At 28.7% G+C, this 26,804-nt stretch overlaps 1 protein-coding gene across 3 annotated transcripts in view; it reads left to right on the top strand.

Annotated features, from left to right (window-relative positions):
* LOC142328756 (deubiquitinating protein VCPIP1-like) overlaps nucleotides 1–24,021 on the top strand; it is a 66,896-nt gene extending 42,875 nt beyond the window's left edge. Inside the window, exons 8-15 of one of the 3 annotated variants that reach the window (XM_075372774.1) lie at nucleotides 2,083–2,190; nucleotides 3,124–3,258; nucleotides 5,611–5,810; nucleotides 10,022–10,107; nucleotides 14,214–14,367; nucleotides 16,187–16,408; nucleotides 17,698–17,901; nucleotides 20,395–24,021. In XM_075372774.1, coding sequence (XP_075228889.1) covers nucleotides 2,083–2,190; nucleotides 3,124–3,258; nucleotides 5,611–5,810; nucleotides 10,022–10,107; nucleotides 14,214–14,367; nucleotides 16,187–16,408; nucleotides 17,698–17,901; nucleotides 20,395–20,760 — 1,475 coding nt within the window. In that variant the 3' untranslated portion in view covers nucleotides 20,761–24,021. The remainder of the gene's footprint in view (nucleotides 1–2,082; nucleotides 2,191–3,123; nucleotides 3,259–5,610; nucleotides 5,811–10,021; nucleotides 10,108–14,213; nucleotides 14,368–16,186; nucleotides 16,409–17,697; nucleotides 17,902–20,394) is intronic. The other 2 variants (XM_075372776.1, XM_075372775.1) reach the window with 2 other exon arrangements.
* Nucleotides 24,022–26,804: the final 2,783 nt, after the last annotated feature.

Here is a 26,804-nt window from a genome sequence, read left to right as displayed (position 1 = left end):
AAATAATTTATTTTTTTTAAACACATGAAACAATAAGCTCACAGTACTACTTAAAATGTCCACAGACAGAAAGACAAAAATCACAACAGTTGCTCGAAATGACCTTCATTTGAAGTAATGCGTGATACAACATGCCTTTGTATTGGCTAGCGTATTCAATCAAAAATCCCAAATTGATTCCTTATGACATTACACGATTTCATAATTTATCATTAATAGGCACTGAATAAAACAAAGAATTCGAGTGCCCTCCCAGATAAAAATTGGTAGGATTCAAATCAGATGAACTAGCAGGTCATGGTACCGGTCCGCCTCTTCCAATCCAATTCTGTACATAATGTTGAGTAGCCGCTTCATATGCATCATCATGCATGAAGTAGCAGTTATTTCTTCTTTCCAAGGGAAATCTTCCAAAAGTAGAGTGAGTTCATTTTCTATGAACTGTCAATAATCATTACCATTCAGTGTTGGTGGCAGGAAGTGAAGGTCCAATAAGCTTTCCCTGAAGATGCCAATCCACACGTTCACTTTGAAGAATTCCTGGTGATTTCCTTCAAATATGGTATGGGTATTTTCATCTGCCCACACATAATTGTTACACAAGTTTGTAAAGCCATCTTTCATAAAGGTAGCTTCATCAGTATACAACACTGAAGCAGTGAACCACTGACAGTGATACTTGCCAGTGATACCACTGGCAAAAATTCAATCTAGCTGGGTAATCTGCAGGTGTAAATGCTTGAACTCATATATGGTATGCATTTAACAGCTGCTCGTGCAGCACTCTCTACACCGTTGAATGTCCTACTTTGGATCTTCTTTAACTCAATTTAAAATGTCTTCATCTAGAACAACTAATTTTGTTTGCCTTATTCTTTCTTGGTCCTCTGTTTTAATGTGCAGACTTCCGGTCTCAGAAAGTTTTTGAAAAATTGAATCGAATGTGTAATGATTAGATTGTTGTAAATTCACAAATGAAGTTTTGTTGTACGTTATTTTGTTACTTTATTATTTTACTCAACTTTGTTATTTTATAATGCAAGTAATAAAACTAAGTATGCTAATTTGTTTAAAATTAAAAAAGAAAATTTTTTGACTTTTTCAGTCCCATGTTTATAGGGAATTTTTTTTTTATTTTAATATAAGAAAACCACTGCCTATTTTAGAAACATCCTGTGTGTGTGTGTGTGTGTGTGTGTGTGTGTGTGTTTGTGTGTTTTTGATGCTAGTATTCACACAAAATTAGAGAAATTCTATTATTATCTTAAATTTATTACATAATTTTTTTTTTAATAACTAGTTTAGTGAAGAGCTTCGTGGATACTTCAACTTTTTATTTTTTCTTCTAGACTTATTCAATTTTATAAAAAAAAAACCATATTTAGAGGGAACTATATAGAAAATCAAAATAACCCATGTATGTAAATGGATTTTTTTTAAATTAAAATTAATAATCAGAAGAAAAACATTAAAAAAAAATAGAGGCACCAAGGATTTGATAATACAATTACGTAGAAGTGGTACAATAATTTTATTCTGTTGAAAATCATTTTGAGAAAAAATGTTCATATAACAGTAAGCCGTACCAGAAATAGTTTGAAAGAAAAATAGTGAATTTTAATAATTATAATTAATTTTCAATAAGTAAAAAAATATCTTGTCATAAAAAAAAAACAAATTTGCAAGTGAGTTTGTCCAGTAAGTTCCTGATTTATGATCTGATAAATAATGAAATCAATGAATCTCCCCAAGAAGATATTCTTGCCTTAATTCATTTGTTTTTGGAAGTACATCCATCATCAGTTCTTTTAAAAATATTAAACTTTGAAAATTATGCCTACTGAATATTTTTTTAAAAAGTTGATATGCAAATTAAGCTGAGTTACTTTGTTAAATTCCTTTTTGTTACAAAAACATAATCTAAGTACATTCATTCTTTCAGCTTATAAAAATAATTGAAATAAATTCTCCTCATTTTTAAAATAAAATAATTACGGTTATTCTTTTTTTTTTTTTAGAACAAATAGATATTTGTGGTTTATTATTAAAAGGTTTTCCTAATTTTTTTTAATTCTATTTCAGGACCTTTGCCAAAATTTCCTAGACATTTGTTGCCTAAGGTTTGGGGATTTCCACAACCTTTACTCGATAAATACATTATGTTTGATGAACAAAATTGTCTTACAATTGGTGAGTATTGTTTTAATATGTTTTCATATTTATTAATTGCCCTTCATTAATTTTTTTTTAACTTTAAAATAATATATTTTTAACAAATTTTTATCGTGTTATTGTATCTTCTTATCCAAACTTGAAATGAAAATGTAATTTTTAAGCTAATAAAAAAAGAATCATTATAGCATTTACTGGTTATTTACAACACATATATCTTTGACATCTATGTTTTGTGAATTTTTGTAAGAAAAGTTTTTTCATAAAAGTTGTATTTAATTAATTTTACTAAGAGTTTTTTTTTAAAGCTCTGAAGTTTTTTTTTGTACAGTGACTATCATACTCTTAATTTTTAGTTTTTGTTCTAACGGTCATCTTGAAATTTTCATAAAATTTAATTTATTCTTATTATTTAGATTAATTTTTTATTATTTTATTTTAGATCTTAAAAATAATAAAAGTGATTAATTATTTCAGGAAATTATAAAAGCCTAATGAAAAGGATTGTGTTCTCTTCCTGACTTAATTACAAATATTTTGAAATGTTTAAAACAAAAAATACCAGAAACAGAGGAATTTTGTTATTCAGGCAAAAAAAAATTAAATATGTTATGCAGTTAGTGTATTTATAAAATGGAATTATTACTTAACATAATTTCTTACTTCATTCATTCATATCATTCATTCATAATACTGTCATGTTTCAAGTAAACAGTCATCAAAACTAGTGTACAAAACTAATTATATAGCCTCTAATTATATGTAGCATTGGTAAATAGTCTACAATTTTTTCTTCTGTGTGATAGAAATATTAATTGTATAATGTTTAATAGATTCCTTTGAAGTTTTTAATAGATTTTGTGTATATATTACAGGCAATTGTAATGTAATTCATTAGATTAGAACAGTATATTCCTATGAAATATGTTTAATCCTTTTATTTAATTTCAGGTGGAGAAACAGGCCTTACTGATAGTTATATACTAAAATTGACAGCATCTATTGATCAACTATTTATGCAAAAATTTGGGGCACCTCCAAGATTGGTAGCTGATGTCTATCATTATAACTATCGCCTTAAATCAGGTTAATAATCGGCTTTTATTTGCAATTCTTATTAATCAGTATTCACTGTTCATTGCACAAGCTTTTTGAATACCTTTTTCAAAAACTTTCTTAAATTTATTCTTTTGGTATGCAAGTAATCTTTTTTTTTTCTTAATATTTTGTTAAGATCTTTTCAGCTATCATATAAGTAGATGAAAACAAAGATATAACAAGATAAAAACAAAAAGTTTTTATCTTGAAGTAATAACTGCCAAGTTAAATATCAATATTATTTGAACATTTTTGTGTTTACAAATATGTGCTCTAAATTGGGGCTTATTTAGATTGATAAATTTTGACCCTTTAATGACTAACCTTTCAGAAATAAAAAAAATTCTTCTTATATTAGAACTTCCTTTTTATTTTTTGTGTTTAACTATAATAATTGGTGTAAGCTGTAGTTGCAAAACATTTATAAAGACTAAAACATAGTTTCTTTTATAAATTATGTATTGTCTTTTATTTTTAATTAAAGTATTGTAATTTACAATTATTTTTTGATGGTTCATTAAAGTGGTTACTGTAGTTTGCTTTTTAATTTAACCTTTAATAAAAAAACCTTTTTATTCAGTTTTAATAGATTGTATTACATTAAGTACTATAATCATAACATTTATAGGTATCCTGACATGAGTTAATAAGTTTCTCCCTGAAACATTGTGCTTAAGAATAGACAGCATATTAGAGGCTTACTTAGGAAAATGAGGTTGAAGTGGTTTCCCAGTACCTTTTTTCTTTTTTTTTCAACAAGCCTTATATTGTACATCAATTTGTAAATTCAACTGAAATGGAGATGATATTTAGCCCTACTAGAGATACCTCCTCTATATTGCCACATAGACTGGCTGTGTAATGTAGACATTACTCTCAGAGAAAGCAATTTTGATAAGCAATGCTTGTACCTCCTGTGTTTTACATGAAAACAGCCAGAAATAAAAAAGATAAATAACGTAAAGCAACAAATTATTTTATCACTTCTATTAAATAATGCACTACATACCCTCATTTGAACTCTCTAGGGGAAATCTAACAAAATATGACAATTAAAATGAAATATTTTTGAACTTGTAATATATGTAATATAATGTTATAAAGTTTATTTTTCAGCTGAATTTCCACAGATTCTTTTTATTTGTTTTTAAGTGATTGATATACTTTTTTGTATTATAAAAAATTAATTATTGATGATCAGAATTTAATGTCTCATTTCCACAAAGATTGTTTAGAAAGTTTTAAGTAGTTGATAATTAAGCCCAAAATGCATTAAAATTTTCAAATAATTAAATGAAGATTAGATTATTTTTATGTGGCATTCACCATTTGGATTAAAACAAACTTATGATAAAATTATGTAGATTCTTTAAACCATTACCCATTCTGAATATAGCCAATTTATCACTGGCTTTTCTTGCAGTTCTTTACCACTTTGAGCTGATTTTCCAACTAACTTTTCTTGAAAAGTGATCGGACTAAAATCTTCACTCTCTTAGGACTAAAACCTAAACTGTATGAAGGAACCAAAAATAGTGCTGAACTATTATTTTATTTGTCACATAAAATTTTTTTTTACATTGAAATGCCTAACTCAGATATACCTCAATCTTGTGGAGAACTTAAGTTGTGTTAGACTTTAGAATCAGATACTTTTTGAGAAATGCATAAGATCTATTTCTTTCTAATAAATTAATATCTTTTTTTATTTTTTGAATGAACAAAGTGATGACTTACACAAAACGATAAGTGGATGCAAAAAGCTGAAAGTTGATATATATTTATATTAGTTGGTTAAAAAAATAGACTATATTAATGTGTTAATATCATTTATCTTTAGTTGTATATAGATTTCAATGAATCCTCATTTCCATTGAAGTAATTACTAATTAATGACATTTTAAATCATTTTAATGAAATACTATTCATTACTTAATTAACTCATTTATAATTTGGTATGATAAAAAATTGGAAACTTCAATTTTTTATAGAATAGCTCTAAAAATTATCCAGTTGATCTAAGTTTTCAATCAGTGCTGTTTGTTATAGTTTTATAATAGATGGAATTATACATATAAACATAAGACCATATAGACCATGCTAGACAACAGCCATCTCATTACTTAAATATCAAACGTCATTGCTTGTGATCGACCTGTGTGAGTGCGATTTGCAGATTTTTGTTTTTAATCTCTACATAACCTTGCATGCCAACACAGCTTTCGTTTTCTAGAAAACATTTTTTAGTCATATGTTAACATAGAAAACTTTGTAGTTTAAATAACTCCATATATTTTGTTTAATATGTCCAGAATTGAATGTTGTGTCTATTAATTCTAGGAATCAAGCCATCAGTGGTTACTGAAGTTACACATTGCGCATTACAAGACAGACGTCTACAGAGGTGCTTGACTTGTGATGCCATCAATATATTACCACTGTCTGGTGATTGGTTACGTCCAAAAGGATTATTATATAATTTAGCAAAAAAAGAGTATGGATTTCTTCAAGAAAATAAACTATATCCATTCCATAGTTATGTTAGTATTTTATTACTATTACCTTATGTATATTTCTATAATAGTTTCACTTTGGCTTAAATTTATTTGATATAATTTTAATATTTGTTGGCATTGAGAAAATAAAACCTGTTAACAGTTTAAAAAATTTAGATATTTTTTTACAAATTCTGCACATGTGTTTACAATTTAATTTTTTTTTAAATATTGTTGTTGGACAGAGATAAATATTTTAATGGGTTAAATAAATTAAAAGTTGAAATTAAATGACTGGAATATTCAATTTTAAATATTTCTGATAAGAATATTTCCCCTGTTAGTATAACCAAAACTGTTAGTCTGTTTTGTAGGGTACCTGAAATTACATAATTAACATTATGCAGCGTATCACCTCATCTCACTTTTGCAATCATTTATAATTTTTTTTGCATTTTCACAATCACTTGTTGAAAATTCACTATCTGAACCATTAAATTTATCCTTTTGGTATTGCTTTTGTACAAAACATTTTAAACTTCATCATAATATAAGAGGAAACATGCAGAGGAAATGCATGTTTTTCACTACTGAATAACTTTAGTTATTTTAATTATAGAAAAAAAAGTTTTTCATTAAATAGTAATATTTTATTGCATTTTTGAAATCAACATACCTTAATTAGGTTCAGAAAATAATGTCAATAAGATGATGTCCTTCTTGTTGGATGCAAATTCTGAGCTTCTCCTGAAAACTCTGCATGGCTTTCTCCAACATTTCATTCAACACAGCTTCAATTTCTTGGCGAATGAAAATTTCCAAGTCTTCGATTGTGTGTGGCTTGTTCATGTACACTCCTGACTCCAGGTAGTCCCCACAAAAATAAGTCACAAATCGATACATTGGGAGAGCAGGGAACCAAGAAGTAACACCAAATCATGAAATGACATGTCCAGGAAACATTTGTTGAACCACTTCAATTGGTGCTCTTGCCATGTGAGCTGCAGTACCATCCTGTTGGAACTGTATTTCTCTCATGTTCACCTGATGCCTTTCCAGTCTGGGCTTAGGAAGTTGTTTAACATGTTTATGTAGTGTGCTGATGTCATTGTAACTGCAGTTCCCACCTCTTCAAAAAAGTAAGGACCAACAATCCGTATCTTGAAGACACCACATCATACTGTTACTTTGGAACTCTAAAAAGGTTTTTGGTGTAGTTCATGTGGGTTTTCCAACGCCCAGTAACGACAGTTTTGTACATTAACATAGCTATCCAGATGGAGATGGACTTCATCACTAATCATTATTAAGGCATTTACATCTTCTGTAAAAATGGCATTCATTAAGCCATAAAATTCTTTACGTTGCACAAAATCCTTTTCAGTTATCTGCTGGACAATCATTATTTTGTATGGGTGAAGATCACTGTGTAAAATGCAATGAAGTAAATGATGTGACATACCCAGCACTACAGCCTGTCACCTAGCAGGTCGTTTTGGACTAGCAAGAACTGTCCTTCTCACTCTGTCTACATCTTCCAGAGTTTGGACTGAATGAGGAAGGCCAGGTGATTTTTTTCTTTAACACAGATCCAGTACTTCTAAACGCCTCAAGTCATCGGAGTATGTTGTTTTGATCTGGAACTGCACCGTGATGTTCAACATTAAAATTTTGATGGAAAAGATATTGAACCGTGACCACAGAATCATAGTTTCTAAAAATCTGCTCGACAGCAAACACGCAATGTTCTACGCTCCATAGCGACTGAAACTGCGTAGTCTGTGCTGTATGCCAGAAGTCGTCGAAGGTTAATACCCCCACTTACCACTTAAGTACTAGCAATTTTAAAAACATGCATTTCTTCTGCTCCATCCTATATTTAGATTATTAAATTGACATTGTACTGTTATTTGGAAAATAGTTGTTCTAATATATAGATTATGTCTAAAGTTCCTTTAATTTTAAATTAGCCTACATGTTATTTCATTTTATGAAATAGTATTTATGAATCAACAGGTATTTTTTTTTTTTTAATGAAATTGTATTACAAATATATGGTGAATGCCTTTACAAAACAAGTCATGATCTCATTTTGAAATTCTGTGTGATAGAGAAAATTTTATTTATTTTTTATTTGATTACAAGTTCCAAGATTAGGTAGTCCAAGACATAGACCATGGAAAATTGAAATTAAAAAAAAAATAATTATGCTAATAATTTGGTACAATAAGTAATTTTGGTGAATCTAAAGTGTAACATAATAAAGAGTTCAGTTTTCTGCATTGTGGGATCGTATAAAATTAATTATGTTTAACATTTGATTCATTGTTTTGTTGAAGATGAATTTGTTAGGTGCATAAAAATCTTAAAATATTTTTGTATCTGTCTTTTATGAGAAGCCTTATATTTTATGTACTAAGGTACTTTGATCTGATTGTGAGTATTTGTATTTTGGCAACATTTTTTACATGAATTTAATCAAATTTAGCTGGACCCAGCATTGAGATTGTTATTAAACTAAAAGAAGTGAATGTTTAGCAAGGTTTGATTTTCTTTCATTTGAGTAAAGTTTGTCTGCTTACTTTATGGCACAGCAACTAGTAATACTTCCTCAGTGAAGTATTACATTAAATAATTTCAAATGTACAGGAATTAAAGAAATTTTTAATGAGTAGTCATACTAATAAGAATGGTTCACCACATTATACACAATGATTCCATAAGATTTGCAATCCAAGCCAAGAGCAATTAGGCCAAGAGGATTGTAATTAGATGGATCACCTAATCTTAAGATAATGAACTGCATTTTTGAAATAAAATGCAAGTTATAAATGAAATTACTCAAGTAGACTGAAAGGGTACGTTGAACTTGCAGTTATGAGATTTATAAGATCAAAATTATTACTTACAGTGATAGTTACAATCCAAAAGTTCTACAAAAGTTTCAAACATATGAAGATGCAGAAGGTAAGCATGTACAATATAAGAAAACTACACATTGATGATGTTAGTATTTTTTTATTTTCTTTGTAATGAATAATTTGAAATAAATATTGTTGCGTGTTATCAGTTCGACAAAGTTATTGAGATATATTACACATTAAAATTCTTACTCAGTTTATTTACTCTAGAATAATATGCTATGGATAAAATATATAGCAAATACAGTTCTGATTTTACTGTGAAGTTTACAATAACTAATACAAAATTAACAAGTGATTATATCAGTGAGATAAAATTAACTTTTTAAATCAGTTATTTACTTGTACTATTTACAAAATGAGACTAGCTTATACTTTTATCAGTGGATATTGTAACCTTGACCCATTCACAATATTTTGATTGAATAGCGTCTTGTACTTAACCAAAGAAAAACACACTACCCCAAAACTGAATATTCTTGTAACACATTCTTCACTTCGAAATGTTATAACACAGTATCCTTGGATTCATCATATACTGTTCCAGTGTTCGCTGGTCCTTGGCAGTATTCAACCACCTGGGCTAGGGCTTGACCTATCAAACAGCAACTGATACAGTCTTTAGTTTGTTGATTCGTATTGATTTCTATTGTATCTGAGCCTTCTACACTGTTCTAGAAATTCTTTTTATTATTCTTTTTTGTTATTTCTTAATTTTTTCTTTTTAAATCTATTTTTCAATTTACATTCTTCATTTTCTCTCCTAATCTTGCACTTTCCATTACTAAAAGTTTCTGTGCCCATTACAATATAAACAAGAAAGAGAAAGTGCACTGACATTTGGGTCATTGGAAATTTAATTCATTTCCAATTAAATCAAATGAAATTTTATTCATTTAACTTTGTTTTATCAAATAAACTGAAGTCATCTATAATAATCTGACTTTATATAATTATTAATGTATTCGATATGTATATTAAATTGTTGTGCTCATTTATTATGTTTTCCACAAAGTTCGATCCCTTCTATTCTCTTTTAAAAACTGTAAATTAAATTTATATTTTCCTTTATCTCTTAACCTAGTGTAATAGCGAAATATTTTCCCATTGTAATGAGTACTAGCTTTTGTTAATTGTAGTTTGGTTTTCAGTTTGCATTTTAACTCACGATTTAATTTTGTAGTATTTCATGCACCTTGATTTAAAACCACATACTAATCTCTGGTAATTAAATTAAATGCTAGATTATGTACATAGTATAACAGTTGGCTATTTCTAATTTAAAACAATTGTATTAATGCTGATAGTGACTTTTATTTTTTGTTTATTTTATAGGGTGTTACGTGTTCTTATAATGCAAGAAAAGATATGTTAGTCTTGGAATCAGCCATCCAGATGGAAGTCTGCATGTTTTGCCAAGGGTAAAAATTTCACCTTGATTATTTGTTTAAGAATAATAATGTCATTTTTTTAATATGTTTTGTAGTGATACTAACTGGTAATTAAAATTATGACTCATTTAGTGTGGTTAGAATAATTGAATAATTGCTTCTTATTATGTTCATATAGCTTAGTGTAATAATTAAAAGAAATTATATTAAATAGCTTGACTAAATTTAGAGATCAGTTTATAAGTATTAATGACATTTTTTTTACTATTTTCACATTTGAATTTACTATACTTTAGAATATTTTTTTTTTTTTTTTTTTCAGTCATTTGACTAGTTTGATGGAGCTCTCCAAGATTTCCTATCTAGTGCAGGTCGTTTCATTTCGGTATACCCCCTACTTCCTACATCCCTAACAATTTGTTTTACATATTCCAAACATTGCCTGCCTACACAATTTTTTTTCCTTCTACCTGTCCGTCCAGTATTAAAGCGACTATTCCAGGATGCCCTAATATGTGGCCTATAAGTCTGTCTCTTCTTTTAGCTATATTTTTCGAAATGCTTCTTTCTTCATCTATTTACCGCAACACCTCTTCATTTGTCACTCTATCCACCCATCTGATTTTTAACGTTCTCCTATAGCACCACATTTCAAAAGCTTCTAATCTTTTCTTCTCAGGTACTCTGATCGTCCAAGTTTCACTTCCAAATAAAGCGACACTCCAAATATGTATTTTCAAAAATGTTTTCCTGACAGTTAAATTAATTTTTGATGTAAATAAATTATATTTCTGACTGAAGGCTCGTTTTGCCTGTGCTATTAGGCATTTTATATCGCTCCTGCTTCATCCATCTTTAGTAATTCTACTTCGCAAATAACAAAATTCTTCTACCTCCATATTCTTTTCTCCTCCAATTTTCACATTCAGTGGTCCATCTTTGTTATTTCTACTACATTTCATTACTTTCATTTTGTTCTTGTTTATTTTCATGCAGTAGTTCTTGCATAGGACTTCATCCATGCCATTCATTGTTTCTTCTAAATCCGTTTTACTGCCAGCTAGAATTACTACATCATCAGCAAATCGTAGCATCTTTATCTTTTCACCTTGTACTGCTACTCTGAATCTAAATTGTTCTTTAACATCATTAATTGCTAGTTCTATGTAAAGATTAAAAAGTAACAAGGATAGGAAACATCCTTGTCAAACTCCCTTCTTATTACGGCTTCTTTCTTAAATTCTTCAATTATTACTGTTGCTATTTGGTTCCTGTAAATGTTAGCAATTGTTCTATCTCTGTATTTGAACCCTAATTTTTTTTAAATGCTGAACATTTTATTCCAGTCTACGTTATCGAATGCCTTTTTTAGGTCTCTAAACGCCAAGTATGTTGGTTTGTTTTTCTTTAATCTTCCTTCTACTATTAATCTGAGGCCTAAAATTGCTTCCCTTGTCCCTATACTTTTCCTGAAACCAAATTGATCTTCTCCTAACACTTCTTCCACTCTCCTCTTAATTCTTCTGTATAAAATTCTAGTTGAGATTTTTGATGCATGACTATTAAACTAATTGTTCTGTATTCTTCACATTTATCTGCTCCTGCTTTCTTTGGTACCATGACTATAACACTTTTTTTGAAGTCTGACGGAACTTCCCCTTTTTCATAAATATTTCACACCAGTTTGTATAATCTATCAATCGCTTCCTCACCTGCACTGTGCAGTAATTCTACAGGTATTCTGTCTATTCCAGGAGCCTTTCTGCTCCTGGAATTTCAAATCTTTTAATGCTCTCTTAAATTCAGATCTCAGTATTGTTTCTCCCATTTCATCCTCTTCAACTTCCTCTTCATTCTCTATAACATCATTTTCTAATTCATTTCTTCCGTATAACTCTTCAATATATTCCACCCACCTATCAACTTTATCTTTCGTATTATAAATCAGTGTACCATCTTTGTTTAACATTATTGGATTTTAATTTATGTATCCCAAAATTTTCCTTAACTTTCCTGTATGCTCCGTCTATTTTGCCAATGTTCATTTCTCTTTCCACTTCTGAACACTTTTCTTTAATCCACTCTTCTTTCGCTAGTTTGCACTTCCTGTTTATAGTATTTCTTAATTGTCGAAAGTTCCTTTTACTTTCTTCATCACTAGCATTCTTATATTTTCTACGTTCATGCATCAGCTGGACTATATCGTCTGAAACCCAAGGTTTTCTCTCAGTTCTCTTTGTTCCACCTAAGTTCGCTTCTGCTGATTTAAGAATTTCCTTTTTAACATTCTCCCATTCTTCTTCTACATTTTCTACCTTATCTTCTTTACTCAGACCTCTTGCGATGTTCTCCTCAAAAATCTTCTTTACCTCCTCATCCTCAAGCTTCTCTAAATTCCACCGATTCATCTGACACCTTTTCTTCAGGTTTTTAAACCCCAATCTACATTTCATTATCACCAAATTATGGTCGCTATCAATGTCTGCTCCAGGGTAAGTTATGCAGTCAACGAGTTGATTCCTAAATCTTTGCTTAACCATGATATAATCTATCTGATACCTTGCAGTATCGCCTGGCTTTTTCCAAGTGTATATTCTTCTATTATGATTTTTAAACTATACTTCGTGCAAAACTCTATAAGTCAGTCCCCTCTTTCATTCCTTTTGCCCAGCCTGTATTCACCCACTATATTTCCTTTCTAGCCTTTTCCAATGCTTGCATTCTAATCTCCAACTATTATTAAATTTTCATCTCCTTTTATGTGTTTAATTGCTTCATCAATCTTCGTATACACACTCTACCTCATTATCATCATGGGTGCTTGTAGGCATATAGACGTTAACAATCGTTGCCAGTTTAGGTTTTGATTTTATCCTTATTACAATGATTCTATCGCTATGCATTTTGAAATACTCTACTCTCTTCCCTATCTTCTTGTCCATTACAAAACCTACTCCTCCCTGCCCATTGTTTGAAGCTGAGTTAATTATTCTAAAATCACCTGACCAAAAGTCGATTTCCTCTTCACACCGAACCTCACTAATTCCTACTACATCTATATTTATCCTATCCATTTCCCTCTTTAAATTTTCTAGCCTATCAACCTTTTTTAAACTTCTAACATTCCACGCTCCAACTCGTAAAATGTTATTTTTTAATTTTCTGGTGACCCCTTCCTTAGTAGTCTCCACTCGGAGATCTGAACAGGGGACTAGTTTACCTCCGGAATATTTTACCAAGGAAGGCGCCTTCCTGACTTACGCCCTTAACAACTACTGAAAGAGCTGCTGCCTTCTTTCAGGAATCATTCCTTAGTCTGGCTCTCAACAGATACCTCTTTGATATGGTTGCACCTTCGGTCCAGCTACTCTGCATCACTGAGCACTCAAGTTCAGAATTTAGAATATTATCAGTTTTATTTTTTTACAGAACTGTGGTATTGTGAATGTAAAATTAATTTGAAGATTTTTTGTTTTTGTTACCTCTAGAACTAATGTACTTTTCTATCATTTCTAAGAGCCTAGTTTGTTGGTTTCTTAAAATATAACCGCTGTGTAAATCTGCTGTGATGAAAACATTAAACAAATGGTTAGTGATATAATGGCCACTTTTTGAAGTACTGATCAAATTTTTTTTACATCAATTTTTTCAGTATTAAATTTTCTAGAAGTCGTAATAATAGAATTTACACATTTATTAGTCATTTAACAAAGTTATTGTACTTCAAACCTAAAAGAAACTTGTTTTACATCACTTAATTTTTCTGTTTTACATTGGATATCATGTAAACTACGAGAGATACAGTTCTGGGACTTGCTTTATTCAATTTTTCAGTTCAAAAAGACATAAGAAATGATCAAATTTACCCCTTATGTAACACCTTAGAAATTTTATATTACCTCATTTCATGGGTGAACTAAATCCAGGCAAAGCTTTTTGCTAACCATATCTTGATAAAGTGTTGTCGAACATATTGTTGTATGAACTGTTTTCCTTATTTCAAGCTCTAGAATCAGTTGCAAAATTATTTCCCTTTCCTCCTGAGTCACCTTGTATGTACCAGTTATCGTCAAGTAATACTATGCAAATTACTTAATTATTGTATAATTTTATACTTATTTTGTTCTGTTCTTTAGGTCAAAATTAAGAACAATACTGTCTGATGGTAGTGTTGCTTATGAAAATGGTGATATAACTACGATACCTGTTTCATCACCTAATACAAATATATGTCCTTGTGGTTTTAAACATTACTGGAAGGGACAGTTGTATGATAATCCTCCCCAGAATGTAAGTTTTCATCTTTATTTAATTTAATGAACCTTGTTTCATTTGTCACTTTGTGGCTTTTGTTTTATAAAATTTTATTTAAAAATCTTAAATTTTTTAAATATTGTTAAATGCAACTTGAATCAGTTTTTTTTTAAATTGTCATTTATATTGTCACTTGGCAATAAAAAATGTGGGATTTCTCACTTACTTAAAACTTAAACGTCTTTAAAATTGTGAATTAATAACAGAAGTAACTATATTATGTTCAGTACTTTGTTAAACAGTGATTAGAGCTTCATCTCCCATGTCGCTTCTTTATAACATATATCCATGGGAAAAATATAAAACAGAGAATTTTCGTAGAATTCAGAAATGTTAGTAGTAAACATATAAAAATAATTAGATTTTAATGATAATTTATCAAAAAAGGTAATATTTTAAGTAAAACTAATAGTAATTGTATATTAGATATATAAAAAAATATTCTTTGAAGATAAACAAAATTTACACTAATTTACATCTGGTTTTAATGAAAAAAGCTTTTCTTTTTAATTTGCAGGATTTTTCTGAAAAGAACTAAGTCAAACCATTCTGTCATGGTTTTTTTAATAATTATTATGAGGGTTATTTTTGGATAATAGTACAGTTATAATTGAAACTTAAAATTCTTTAGATGAGTGAAAATCTGAAAAACTGAGTTATTTCAAAGCCATTTAAGAATGCTTTATTTATATTTTATTTCCAGTTACTTAAACTGACAAAATTCATAAATAATATATATCAGTCAACTGTTGTATAAAATATGCAAGATTTTCAGTAGAGTAGGTTAACGTGGCAAAACTAAAAGCAGAATATAGAAGGTTTTACAAATAATTGATAAACGTAGGAGTATACACATGAACTAGGTCCTAATTGATAAACGTAGGAGTATACAGATGAACTGCTGTGATTGTACTTTATAGTGCATCATCTATCTAATGGGTAGGTTGCATGTTCATCCCAGTACAAGGAAATTATAGGCAATGAATACAAAAGAATCAATTTTTCCAAATCACCTTTAAGAAACTTTTGTAAATATAATTCACAAATGCACTAGATACAATAAAATCAATAAATTGTGTAATAATTGTACAACATAAATCAAACTTTATTTTTTTGTTAAAAACCTAACGTGACTTCCTTTATTGATTGTAAAATAACTGCTTTTATGTTATGGGAGCATCTCATCATAGTTTTCACATCAACAACCTACAGATAATTTGTGGACTTTACAAGCAAGATTGTACAACAAAAATGGCTGTGATTGTTACATCGATTAAGGAATGGTTCCATGATAATGAATTGAGATATAAATATCAAAAACTTGGATTAATAAATGATTTTTTTTTATTTGTAAATAATAAGAAAATTTTCACTGTAGTCTATTAATCTTGTCTACAAATTCCATTTATCATTTTTTGTTGTATATAGTTCTGACTATAAAAACAACCGTTGATTTTGTATGCCCCTTAGTCATTCAACAATATTATCTTACCTTATTAAGGTAAGAATTGATGAGGATCAATTCAGACTTTGGACTGAAATGTATTTTGTATATAATGTTTTATGTTATTTTATAATCTTTATTGTTTAATGTGTATTCCATAATTTCTTCTTAATTGTTTTTATTTTTATAGATACACCGAAACCCAAAACCTGCTTGTGGTCATTTTTCATATTTATATAAAATTTAATTTAAATGATTACTGTTAGTCATAATTGTTGGTATTTCTGTGTTTCTTTTTTTTATATATTGCTGATTATTGATTATGATTTAATATGCACTTTTTCCCACCAGATACCTGTTGTTTTGTCTTGGAATGGTCGTACAGTCAGTGACACTGTACAGTGGTTTCAGTTTGAATCACAATCTCAGTTAAACAGCAATGTGTATCATGTCGCTACAGTATTACTTCAGAAACATTTTCCAGGAGAGTTTGGAAGCGAGACATTACACAATTCTATTGTCTCACAAATTCTTGAACGAACAAAGGATTTTCCATCACCAACATCTGCTCAGGTATTTTTTTATTTTTTTAATATGTGATTTTAAATTATTTTATTAAACGAATTTGATAACTGCTCGTGAATTTTAAATTGCAATATTAAGAGATGAGATATATTGTGAAATATGAACTTGTTATGTCTATATTTCATCAAAATTCTAAACTAAGCATTTCATTAGTATGTTTGTTTTTTATTTAAATTAAAAATGTAGCAATAATTAATAGGAAAAAGTTATAGAGTTGGAAACAATATTAGTATTGAATTTTACTATCTCATGATATAGCGAACACTTTTTTGCTATCTATTTTCTTCAAATGATAATAATTTTTGAACTTGTAAAATACGCATGTTCTGTTGAAAAATAGTCTATAATTTTTTTTTTTCAAACTATTTCTTATACTGAATTCAGTAATATCATACTTATTACCAGCTGCATAAATACCATCTGACTTAGATTTGTCAGTAACTCCTAGCTTTTATCTCCAAATTTAAATAACATAAATGTTATACCAAAATTATTTTTAAATAAATTTCTTTAAAAAAAGGAGTTACCACAATTTTATCTTAACATATTAAAATTAAATACTAGAACGCTCATATAAATTTGTTTTTAATTAACTATGCTACTTTCTTTTCCTAATAAAAATTTATTTTTATTTTTTGAACGACTTTTGTCACATAGATCTTCAGAATGTTTTTCTGGATAATTAACTTTTTTTATTATTTACTAATTTACATATTTTGTTTTATTTAAAATAAGAATATTATATTAATGTATGTTCAGTTGTAGAAATTTGTAACTAATAATTAATTTTAAAATTCTTTCCCTCATAAGGGCTAAACTCATGATTCCCTTCTCCTCCTCTCTTTTGATACCTGTCTATCTTAAAATTTATAATATTACATATTCTATCTATGATGGTTTACATAAAAGATGTTTAGTTCTTCCTGAATCATATTACATTTCATTTCTTCTTGAACAACCTTAATTCATATCCTTATATATGAAAGTTACCATCCTTGTTTAAAAATCATATCTTATTTTCATTTAAAAAGGGACAGTTAATTTTGTTTTGTTACCAATTTTGAAATAGTTCAAGTTCCAAAGTAGTTAAAATCCAGCTGAATTATTTTATTTAACATTTAACATTAACTAATTGTTTTAGTTTTCTTAACAGTTTAATACCTTTATATACTGACGTTTATCCTATGGAATTAGGTTTTTTTTACTGTAATAACTTGAGAAACATTTTATTAAATGAAAATTATTGTGTAGTTTACTTATTTAATTTTGTGTTTTAGCTAGCAGAAAAAGAAGAAGCCAGCGGTGGAGATAATGCTATTAATAACGATTTGCTTGGTGGTATCAGTAATGGTAAAGTTGGTAACAACAGTAGTAGTACAGGACAGATATGGCCATTACAAAATTACAGAGGTGGTGAACCTTCTTGCAGTGGGCCAATACCAACAATGCGCCAGTCAAAAAAAATTCTACCTCAGGTACAGGTTTGTTCTATTTAGTAAGTTTTATGCAGTATTTTAAAATGCCCAAAAATTATTTTTTTATTTTCCGACTTTTGTTTTTGAAATTTTGTTCAAAATTATTTGAGTAAGTTATATTTTATAATTCATGCCTTTCTTTTGTACTGCTTTTAATTTATATTAACAATTTACAGTTAGTTCTCAGAATAAATAGAGACAGACAATTTTACTCTCAGTAACACAGCATCATTGAAAACCTTATGTTTCAATCATTGTCCATAAATTGGAAGTTACTCGAAAACTTTGTCTTTGCAAGATTGTAGACTTCAGTCTGAGACATTCCCTCTGAAGGTTGATAGTTCTTCCTTTTCCCTCCCATTTTCTTAATCTTTATTCCTTCTTGATTATGCAAATGCCATGGAGGGTTTGATGAGCTACACTGGTTTCATAAGTGGCACCATATGGTATCTGTCGTGATAGTTTTATTTTTACTGGAATTTATTAAAAAAAAAATTTATGTACCTGTGAATTTGTCCAAGGATTCTTTTGTTGCAGGTTTCCTATTTTTGTTCCTGGTCAACTGAAGAGCTTTGTTAGAAATTGCTCAGAACTAAGTCTATATTGTTTAGTAGGAGACTGAAAAATGCAATTAATTTAAAAAAATTGTACTTAAAAACCTATAAATTGTGAATGTGCATTATCATACAATATCCATGCTATCTCCATTTTTTTTTGTTGACATTTTAATAATACTTTTAGACTGTAATTTTAAATATAAAAATCAGAACATGTTTTTATGGAACTGTTTTGATAAAATCTGAACATGACATAAAAAAAAGACTGTATATAAAAATTGCCTGTTTTATTAATACTAGCTCCCTGTCACAGCTTTGCCTGCACTATGTGGTTACTTGCATTTCCTGTAGTGGTCAATCTTTTTATTTTATGTTTTTTAGTCAAGTAACTAGAAGCAGGATGCAACCAGTCACACATACAGTAATGATGGCAATGGTTGCATTAGTTGAGCCAACCTTCGCACTCCTTAAAAAAATCAGAATTTATAAAACTCAAAAACTGTTTTTAAATATTTATCTGAAGAGTATTTGCAAGCCCAACTCTACTGAATACTGTATTTAGTAGAGTAATTCAGTAGGGTTTATGTTGTTTATTGTAGTAGGGATTGGGATAATTTATAATCTTTGTTCAAAAATGTTTTACCTTTCTTCATCCCCTTTCATGGTCGAATTTCAAAAATCTAGAAATTGGTTTATTGACATGAAGATTACATTCACCAAAAATTAAATTAATTTCTTCATTTGTTCCAGAGAAATTAAAAAAAAAATAACAGGGTTTAAAAAAAATTAAAAAATCAATTTTAACTTTGAAACTCAAAATGAAACAAAAATCTAGAAATTGGTTTTTAGATGTTCATAATAATCAATCAGTTCAAACCCAGCTCGCACAGTGATAGACACTCACAGTTCACAATTCATTAAAGTTTGTGCTTTTACTGGGAAAATCTCACTATTACAAAAACATTTTTTTTCAAGATGAAATATATCCAAAAACCTTCTCAGTTAAACTAAGAAACATGGATAAAGATTTAGTAGCGATAGATCATATAGTTTTTTGTTTATCCCAAACAAAAAAACCTCACCTTCTTTATATAATAGTATATATATGAGCAAGTGTATATCCATAGTTGAAATCCAAACAGCTGCCAGTAAACCTTATATATATATATATATATATATATATATATATATATATCTACAAAACAAACACAAAGTAAGCTTGCTTGTGAATTAAGTTCTGCTTCAGTGATGAACCATTTATTAGCTGCCATAAGAGAACCAGCACCATAAGTGATTTATTCTAATCAATTAACTTTAAAAATAATAATAACAATAAGTTAGAATTATTAAATGACTCGCTTTCAAAATTAATAAGGAACAACTTCTTCATGGGGGTTGTTGGTAGTTATTGCTAATTAGTTGTGAAAAAGATACTTGGGAAGAAAAATGTTCATTATTTTGAAAGGAGGTTGTTTAATATTTAATCTATAGTGTTATAATATTTTTCATCATGCTGTTCAGTGAAATATCAACTATTTATTAATATTGATCAAGATTGTTTATAGAAAATCATTCTGGATTGTGTATAAAATGTCAGGATGTTGGAAATGGTAGTTCAGTTATTAACATTTCAAGAAACCAAGCTTAGATTGCTGTTGATCTAAGTGACAGCCAGTAATATAATATCCTATCACCAACCTATAAAAAAATTGTAGCATTATACTAAAATATTCACTATCTTGATTCAAATTTTGAATCTACTTCATTTTAATTTTTTCAAGAATTGTATTTAAATATATAAAGCAATGATAATTCCAGCAGGAATTAAGACTTTAAATAAAAAATGAATATGTGTATATGATTCTTTAGCTGTTTTATTCAGTAAAATTATATTTTAAGTTGATAATTCTTAGTTGTATTCTATATTTTGTGTTTTATTTAGGGTGGTGATCCGATCAACAAATCTAGTTCAAAGAAAATGATGTCATTATCTTCATATCCGTCATCATCTGCTTCATATGCATCATCATCTGCCGGAAGTCCGTTCAGTGGTAACTTAAAAAGCTGTTCTAGGTCAAAATTAGGACCCGGTTATACAATGTTAACTGATAAACCTGCCACAGAGAACAATGAAAAAATGGCTAAATTTTTCCAAGTACTGTATAAAAATGATTCAGCTCCTTCCCTCTCATCAGCTTCATTATCACAATCATCAGATAGTACGATTAAATCATCTTCAACTTCCACAGCTCCTAGCAGTGAATCGCCTGGATCTCCAGGACCATCTACTAGTAAAGAAAATGTGTGATGTAGTTCAAAGTAATTAAAAAAAGTGATTTATATTAATAATAAAAAACTGCTAAAATTGGAATAATAAACTTTGTAGTTCCTAAGTTTATTTATTATTAGTTTTATTAAAATAAAAATACTGAAAACTTACTCTACCTCTTTATGATTTTATATCTATTTAATAAAAAAGACGTACTTTGTATAATTATGTATTTATAATACAATTTTTTTTTTTCATTGTAGTTTGATGTAGATATAATCCTTTATCGATTTATATTAATTGATTCTTTAATTCAGTTTAGTATTATGAAATTCATTGAAATTTTTCTGATTGGATTCTTGATTCCAGTTTTGCTATATTTTATAGATGTATGTATCTTTCCTCTTTCTCTGATAGAAATTTAAGTCAGAACTTTAACTGCCCTGTTAGCAGCATAGGCAAGTACATGAGGTTAACTAATTGTGTGAGCTTATTTCCTGTTTTATACTTACTGTAAATTGTTTTAAAGTAAAATTTTTAGAAATAATTTTATTTTTGTTATGTATTTAATGCTTATATAAAATAATAATTTTTGTATTTGTTAATGCTTAATTGTCTTTTGTTTATTACTTTATTAAATTTAAAGTGAAGATTTTATCACCATTCTATAGATATTTTCTAGATTCAATTTTTTTTTAGAAAATAATAAAGCCTTCTGTATTTTTCAAATATGGTTTTACAGTCACTATGTTTTATCTAAAAATTTAATAAATAAATTCTTTAAATTCAATGTTTTCTGATAAATTTTATATGCTATTTATTTATTTATTTTATGTGTTAAATTGTATTTAACAATCTCTATTTTTTTAGTAATAAAAAGTCCATATTTAAATTACACTCACGAATACATTAAATGTAGCTGTAAATATGGCACCATAAATTTGTTGATACTGTAACAATATGTGATACATATAAGAGTTAATATAAGTGTTATATGGAAAGTAGTATCTTTATAAAAAAAATGAAAGTAAGCAGTAAAATTGTTTATTTTGCTTCTATGTTGCTGAATTTACCTCATAGTTATCCTGAACATTTAAATACTTATAATATGTAACAAGTTTTTGTGTAGTCATGTCATATTTGTTTGTTGCTGCCTTTTCAGCTCTTGATCACTCAAAAAGTATACACCTCTTAATGAGTTTTACAGATGTATCAAACAGTGATAATCTCTAAGGGCAAAATCCAGACTGTAAGGTGGTAAAAAACTTTTGATTTTAAACATTCAAGGAGTTGGGTTGCTCGGCTTTGCTTTGTGATAAATAGTAGTAATTCATTAGATTTTGGTACAAGTAATGTGGAAAATTTTTATGATTATTATTTTACATATAATTTAATCTTGCCTGGCAAATTCATCTAGAAGGCGTTGCGTATTCTTTGAATGAAAACAAGATGCCCAGTTTATTCATCACCTGTCTAGAGTAAATTTTTTGATACTATCATGCTACTCTTGATTCATTCACGCATGTTGATATAGCATTAATGTCCTGTCTATGAATCTCACATGTTCATATATTCTTTATATTAAAAAATCAAATACATCGCTTCACATGCTGTAAACTTTTCAGTTATTCATTTTTTCAAAGAACAGAAACAACACAATAGCTTTAAAAGCTATGAAACTAACATGGAGTATAAAAAATAAGTCGAGATCATTGATCAGTCTGGGCAGTATCAATGCGTGAATATGTATTATTTGTCATATAAACCTTGTAACAATAAATGTGCACCAGATCAATACTACATTAGCTTATGAATCCTTTACTTTAAAAAGCTCTTGTTAGCAAACAGTTTTCCGAGTTGATATGCAATACAGTTGATAATAATATGGAAATCTCCTACTTCTTAAGTATCAGTTTCTTCTTTTACCTGTATCTTTTTTTCGGTTAGATTTTTAATTTTTTGAAATTGTGAGGACTGATATTTTATATAAAAATTTATAAAGTAATTTTACTGCTTTTAGCCACAAGTATGTTAATTACTATAATTATTATTGTAAATTAGTTTATCTGTAGCAGATATCTAGTATAGAAAAAATTAATTAATACAGTAGTTAGTAATATAAGTATATTGTAAACATTTTATATAATGAGTAAAACCTTTTTATAGTGTAATTAAATGTATGAGATAATTAGTAGCTATATTGGGACTCCAAAAAAACTGAACAGATATTTAGTGAATACATTCACCTCAGCTGAGGAATTGTGCCTTTTAGATACCACTTAAAATTAAAGGTTAATTGGTATTTTCTCATGCTATAATTAATTATTGTTTTCAGATCATAATTATTTCATAAATGAGAAATTGACATGAGAAATTTTTTTTTGTCTTTTAATATAATAATACTTGCTGTTACTGTAAATTTTTAGAAAAATTTTATACATGATAAGGTTTTAAAAGTTTCATATTAACTGAGGGAAAATAACTTTTTTTTAAATTTTGTTTGCCAATAAAACCTTGCAGCCACTATACATGGCATTATAATCAAAATATTTAAGAGTGTCTTGCTTGTTTATTTAAAAATTATCCAATTGATGATTTTCACGAATCAGCTGCCAAATTAATCACTCATAAATTTAAGATTGTATCAAGATCAAAAGGTCAGTTTAAATTTCCTATCCTTGGAATTCCACAATATTTTTGTGAGTATATTTCCATAAACTTTGTTGTGCATAGAAATAGTACAAAGAATCATAATACTTTATGTCAAATCTACATTAATTTCAAGAATTCTTTCAAAATAAGTTTCCTGTTCACATTAATGTGTCAAATATGTACCACATGTATTGTATATGTTTTAAAAATATTTTGCAATAAATTATTAAGAAATGTATTAGAAACAAATGTAACTGGAATTCTAAAAAGAATCCAATCAGAAACATTGTAAAAAAATTGATAACTATAAGTATGCCATTATTTAACATATCATGGGGGAAAATTTTCACCAGTAATTTTTATTTACAATGAACGAAGTAAAATGGCATAATAATATACTCACCTGTGTTGTAAGTTGATTTTATACAGTTCTTTATTATGTGTGATTATAATAATGTAATTATGAATAATCTTATTTTATTATTTATTTATTCACGAGACAAATATTTAGTTTTTCTCAATATTTATTTCTTTTTGTTATGTTAAAATTATTCTCTTATTAGTAATGATAGTATTAATTAATTGTATCATATGTTCAATAAATTGGAATTTGTTAATTTTGTTTTATTTATATTTTGTGTTTTTTTATATTATGTTTTATTACAAAATAAATCTTACATACATCTTTGATGCCATAACTTTTTTAACAATTTCAACACAAGTATGAAAAAATAACCCCTTTAACACGCCCTTCTTTGAACTATACTGTGCTTTTGGTTCAAAAATGTTCATAAAAATTCTTCACTTTTTATACATTATCAACTGTATTGAATAGTACACTAATTATATGTTAATCATCATTTTATACTTTTATGTCCTAGTAGTCTCATGGAGTGGGTGTATGTATTTATATCTTTATTTATCCTTTTATATGTTCCCTGTTATCCTTTATTTGAATATAGTTTTCACTAAACTTTTTATGCTTTCTTTAAAAGGTCTCTGATTATTTAGTATTGCTAGGAGTGTGATTTTGCTGCTATTCTGTTTATTTCATTTTATCTTTCTGAAGATGCATGTTCATATATAAAACGTTTCTACTGTTGAAGTATTGATGATAAATCAAACATATAATAGAGGGTGAGCAATGTAAACCCATAATGTGTAACCTCTGCAGAATTGGTAGGTTATGTTGGAATGAAATTTTAAGAATGATACGAATAAATAAGAAAAACATAAATTGTAATTTAAATGTTGCATGTATTTTCCTTATGTTACAAAAGATGTTCAAATGACCACCCTGGGCATCGATGCACTTTTGTGCTCGACTGATCGTATTGAGAGTCATCTGATTCAAACGTTGTCAATTGTATTTATTTCTCGTTGATTGTTCACCTTCAGTTCATCAATATTATGGGGATAGATGCATAAACTCTCTTCTTTTATGTAGCCCCGAAGGAAAAAATTGCAAATAGACAACTCTGAGGAAAGTGAAGGCCCACGTCTTCTGCTGACAGCTCGTTTCGTACAGCTCGAAGAAGCTGTATGTTTTTTCATTATCAGTTAATTGCGCATAAATTCTTTGAAAATTGTGAGGTAAACTTGTGTATTGACAATCCAGTCAAAAAATATTGGTCCCATTATACAATTACAGGAAACTGCACACCAATTTTCTCATTGTGAAGTGGATGTTCAAATATCTCGTGAGGATTCCTAGCCATCCAATACCAGATGTTCTGCGAATTAACATGGCCTGATAAAGGAAACCATGTCTTGTCTGACATGAAATATGACATCAGGTCATCTGTCCACCAACAATGTTTTCGATAAGCCAGTTGCAATAATCAGGTTGTTTCAGTTTGTATGTCTCCTTCACTTGTTGCACTGTTGTAACGCAGTATGGTTTCAATTTTAATTCATGAAGAATTTTATGATAATATGTGTTTTTAACACCAAATTGTTGGGATAACTTGCATAGTGATTTTTTGGACCGGCAATAATTCTTTTAATATCGGCAGAGGCCTTTGGAGTCCTAACAGAAGGTTGCCTTTTTTCATTTTGCATTTGAAACCAAACCTGTTGTACGCCATTTTTTAACTAAATCTTGTATGCTATTCTTCGCTGGGATACAGGCATTTTGGAATTTTTCTATGAATACTTATGAATCTTCAAACAATCCAGAATGAATATAGGGTATTTTACACAAACACAACTGCACTGCAACAAAACCTATACTGCAGTGATACATAACTGCCTGACAAATGGCAGCAACAGTCAGTAGTAATATATACATTCACTAGTCGCGCTAGTTGTGTGAGAGACTTTCATAAATAGTGTTGTGTAGCGGTTTCATTATTATTTAGGTTTTATGTTGCTCACCTTGTATATCAATAAAATAAAGCATTATTTTTTATTTAATATTCATGTAAAACAAGATGACCCAGGGGAGAGTATTCATTTTTGAATGAACAGATACACCAAACTTTATTACTTTGGTATGAAGTGTGGGAAGAAATGCCATTTTGTACGTAAAAAAAAATCACGTTGGAAGTGGATATCGATCTATCTTCTGTAACGCAATTTTCAAATTTAGAAGTGAAACTGCCACACACTCCAACTTCTCCTGAGTGATCTGCTGCATCCCTATAATAGCTGTCTTCAGTTTGTCTAGATAACAGGGTTTGTTGATGTAAACACGCTCCTTTAAATACCCTCACAGAAAGAAGTCGCACATAAACACGGTTGAGAGGAGGCCAAGGCATATTTTCAAATTTTGAAATCAAATGACAAGGAAACAATCCATGATGAACTGTATTGTCTTTTGAAGGTTAACTCAGAAAGCTGTTTGCTAACAAGAGCTTTTTAAAGTAAAGGATTCACAAGCTAATGTAGTATTGATCTGGCGCACATTTATTGTTACAAGGTTTATATGACAAATAATACATATTCACGCATTGATACTGCCCAGACTGATCAATGATCTCGGCTTATTTTTTAAACTCCATGTCAGTTTCATAGCTTTTAAAGCTATTGTGTTGTTTCTGTTCTTTGAAAAAATGAATAACTGAAAAGTTTACAGCATGTGAAGCGATGTATTTGATTTTTTAATATAAAGAATATATGAACATGTGAGATTCATAGACAGGACATTAATGCTATATCAACATGCGAGAATGAATCAACAGTAGCATGATAGTATCAAAAAATTTACTCTAGACAGGTGATGAATGAACTGGGCATCTTGTTTTCATTCAAAACACTATGCCTTCTTGATGAATTTTCCAGGCAAGATTAAATTACATGTAAAATAACAATCATAAAAATTTTCCACATTACTTGTACCAAAATCTAATGAATTACTACTATTTAAAACAAAGCAAAGCCGAGCAACCCAACTCCTTGAATGTTTAAAATCAAAAGTTATTTACCACCTT

Source organism: Lycorma delicatula, chromosome 8, assembly GCF_047948215.1.
Source record: "Lycorma delicatula isolate Av1 chromosome 8, ASM4794821v1, whole genome shotgun sequence".
NCBI classification, from domain to species: Eukaryota; Metazoa; Arthropoda; class Insecta; order Hemiptera; family Fulgoridae; genus Lycorma; species Lycorma delicatula.
Note: the sequence above shows the minus strand (reverse complement) of the source record. Positions and strands in the feature narration are given on the sequence as shown.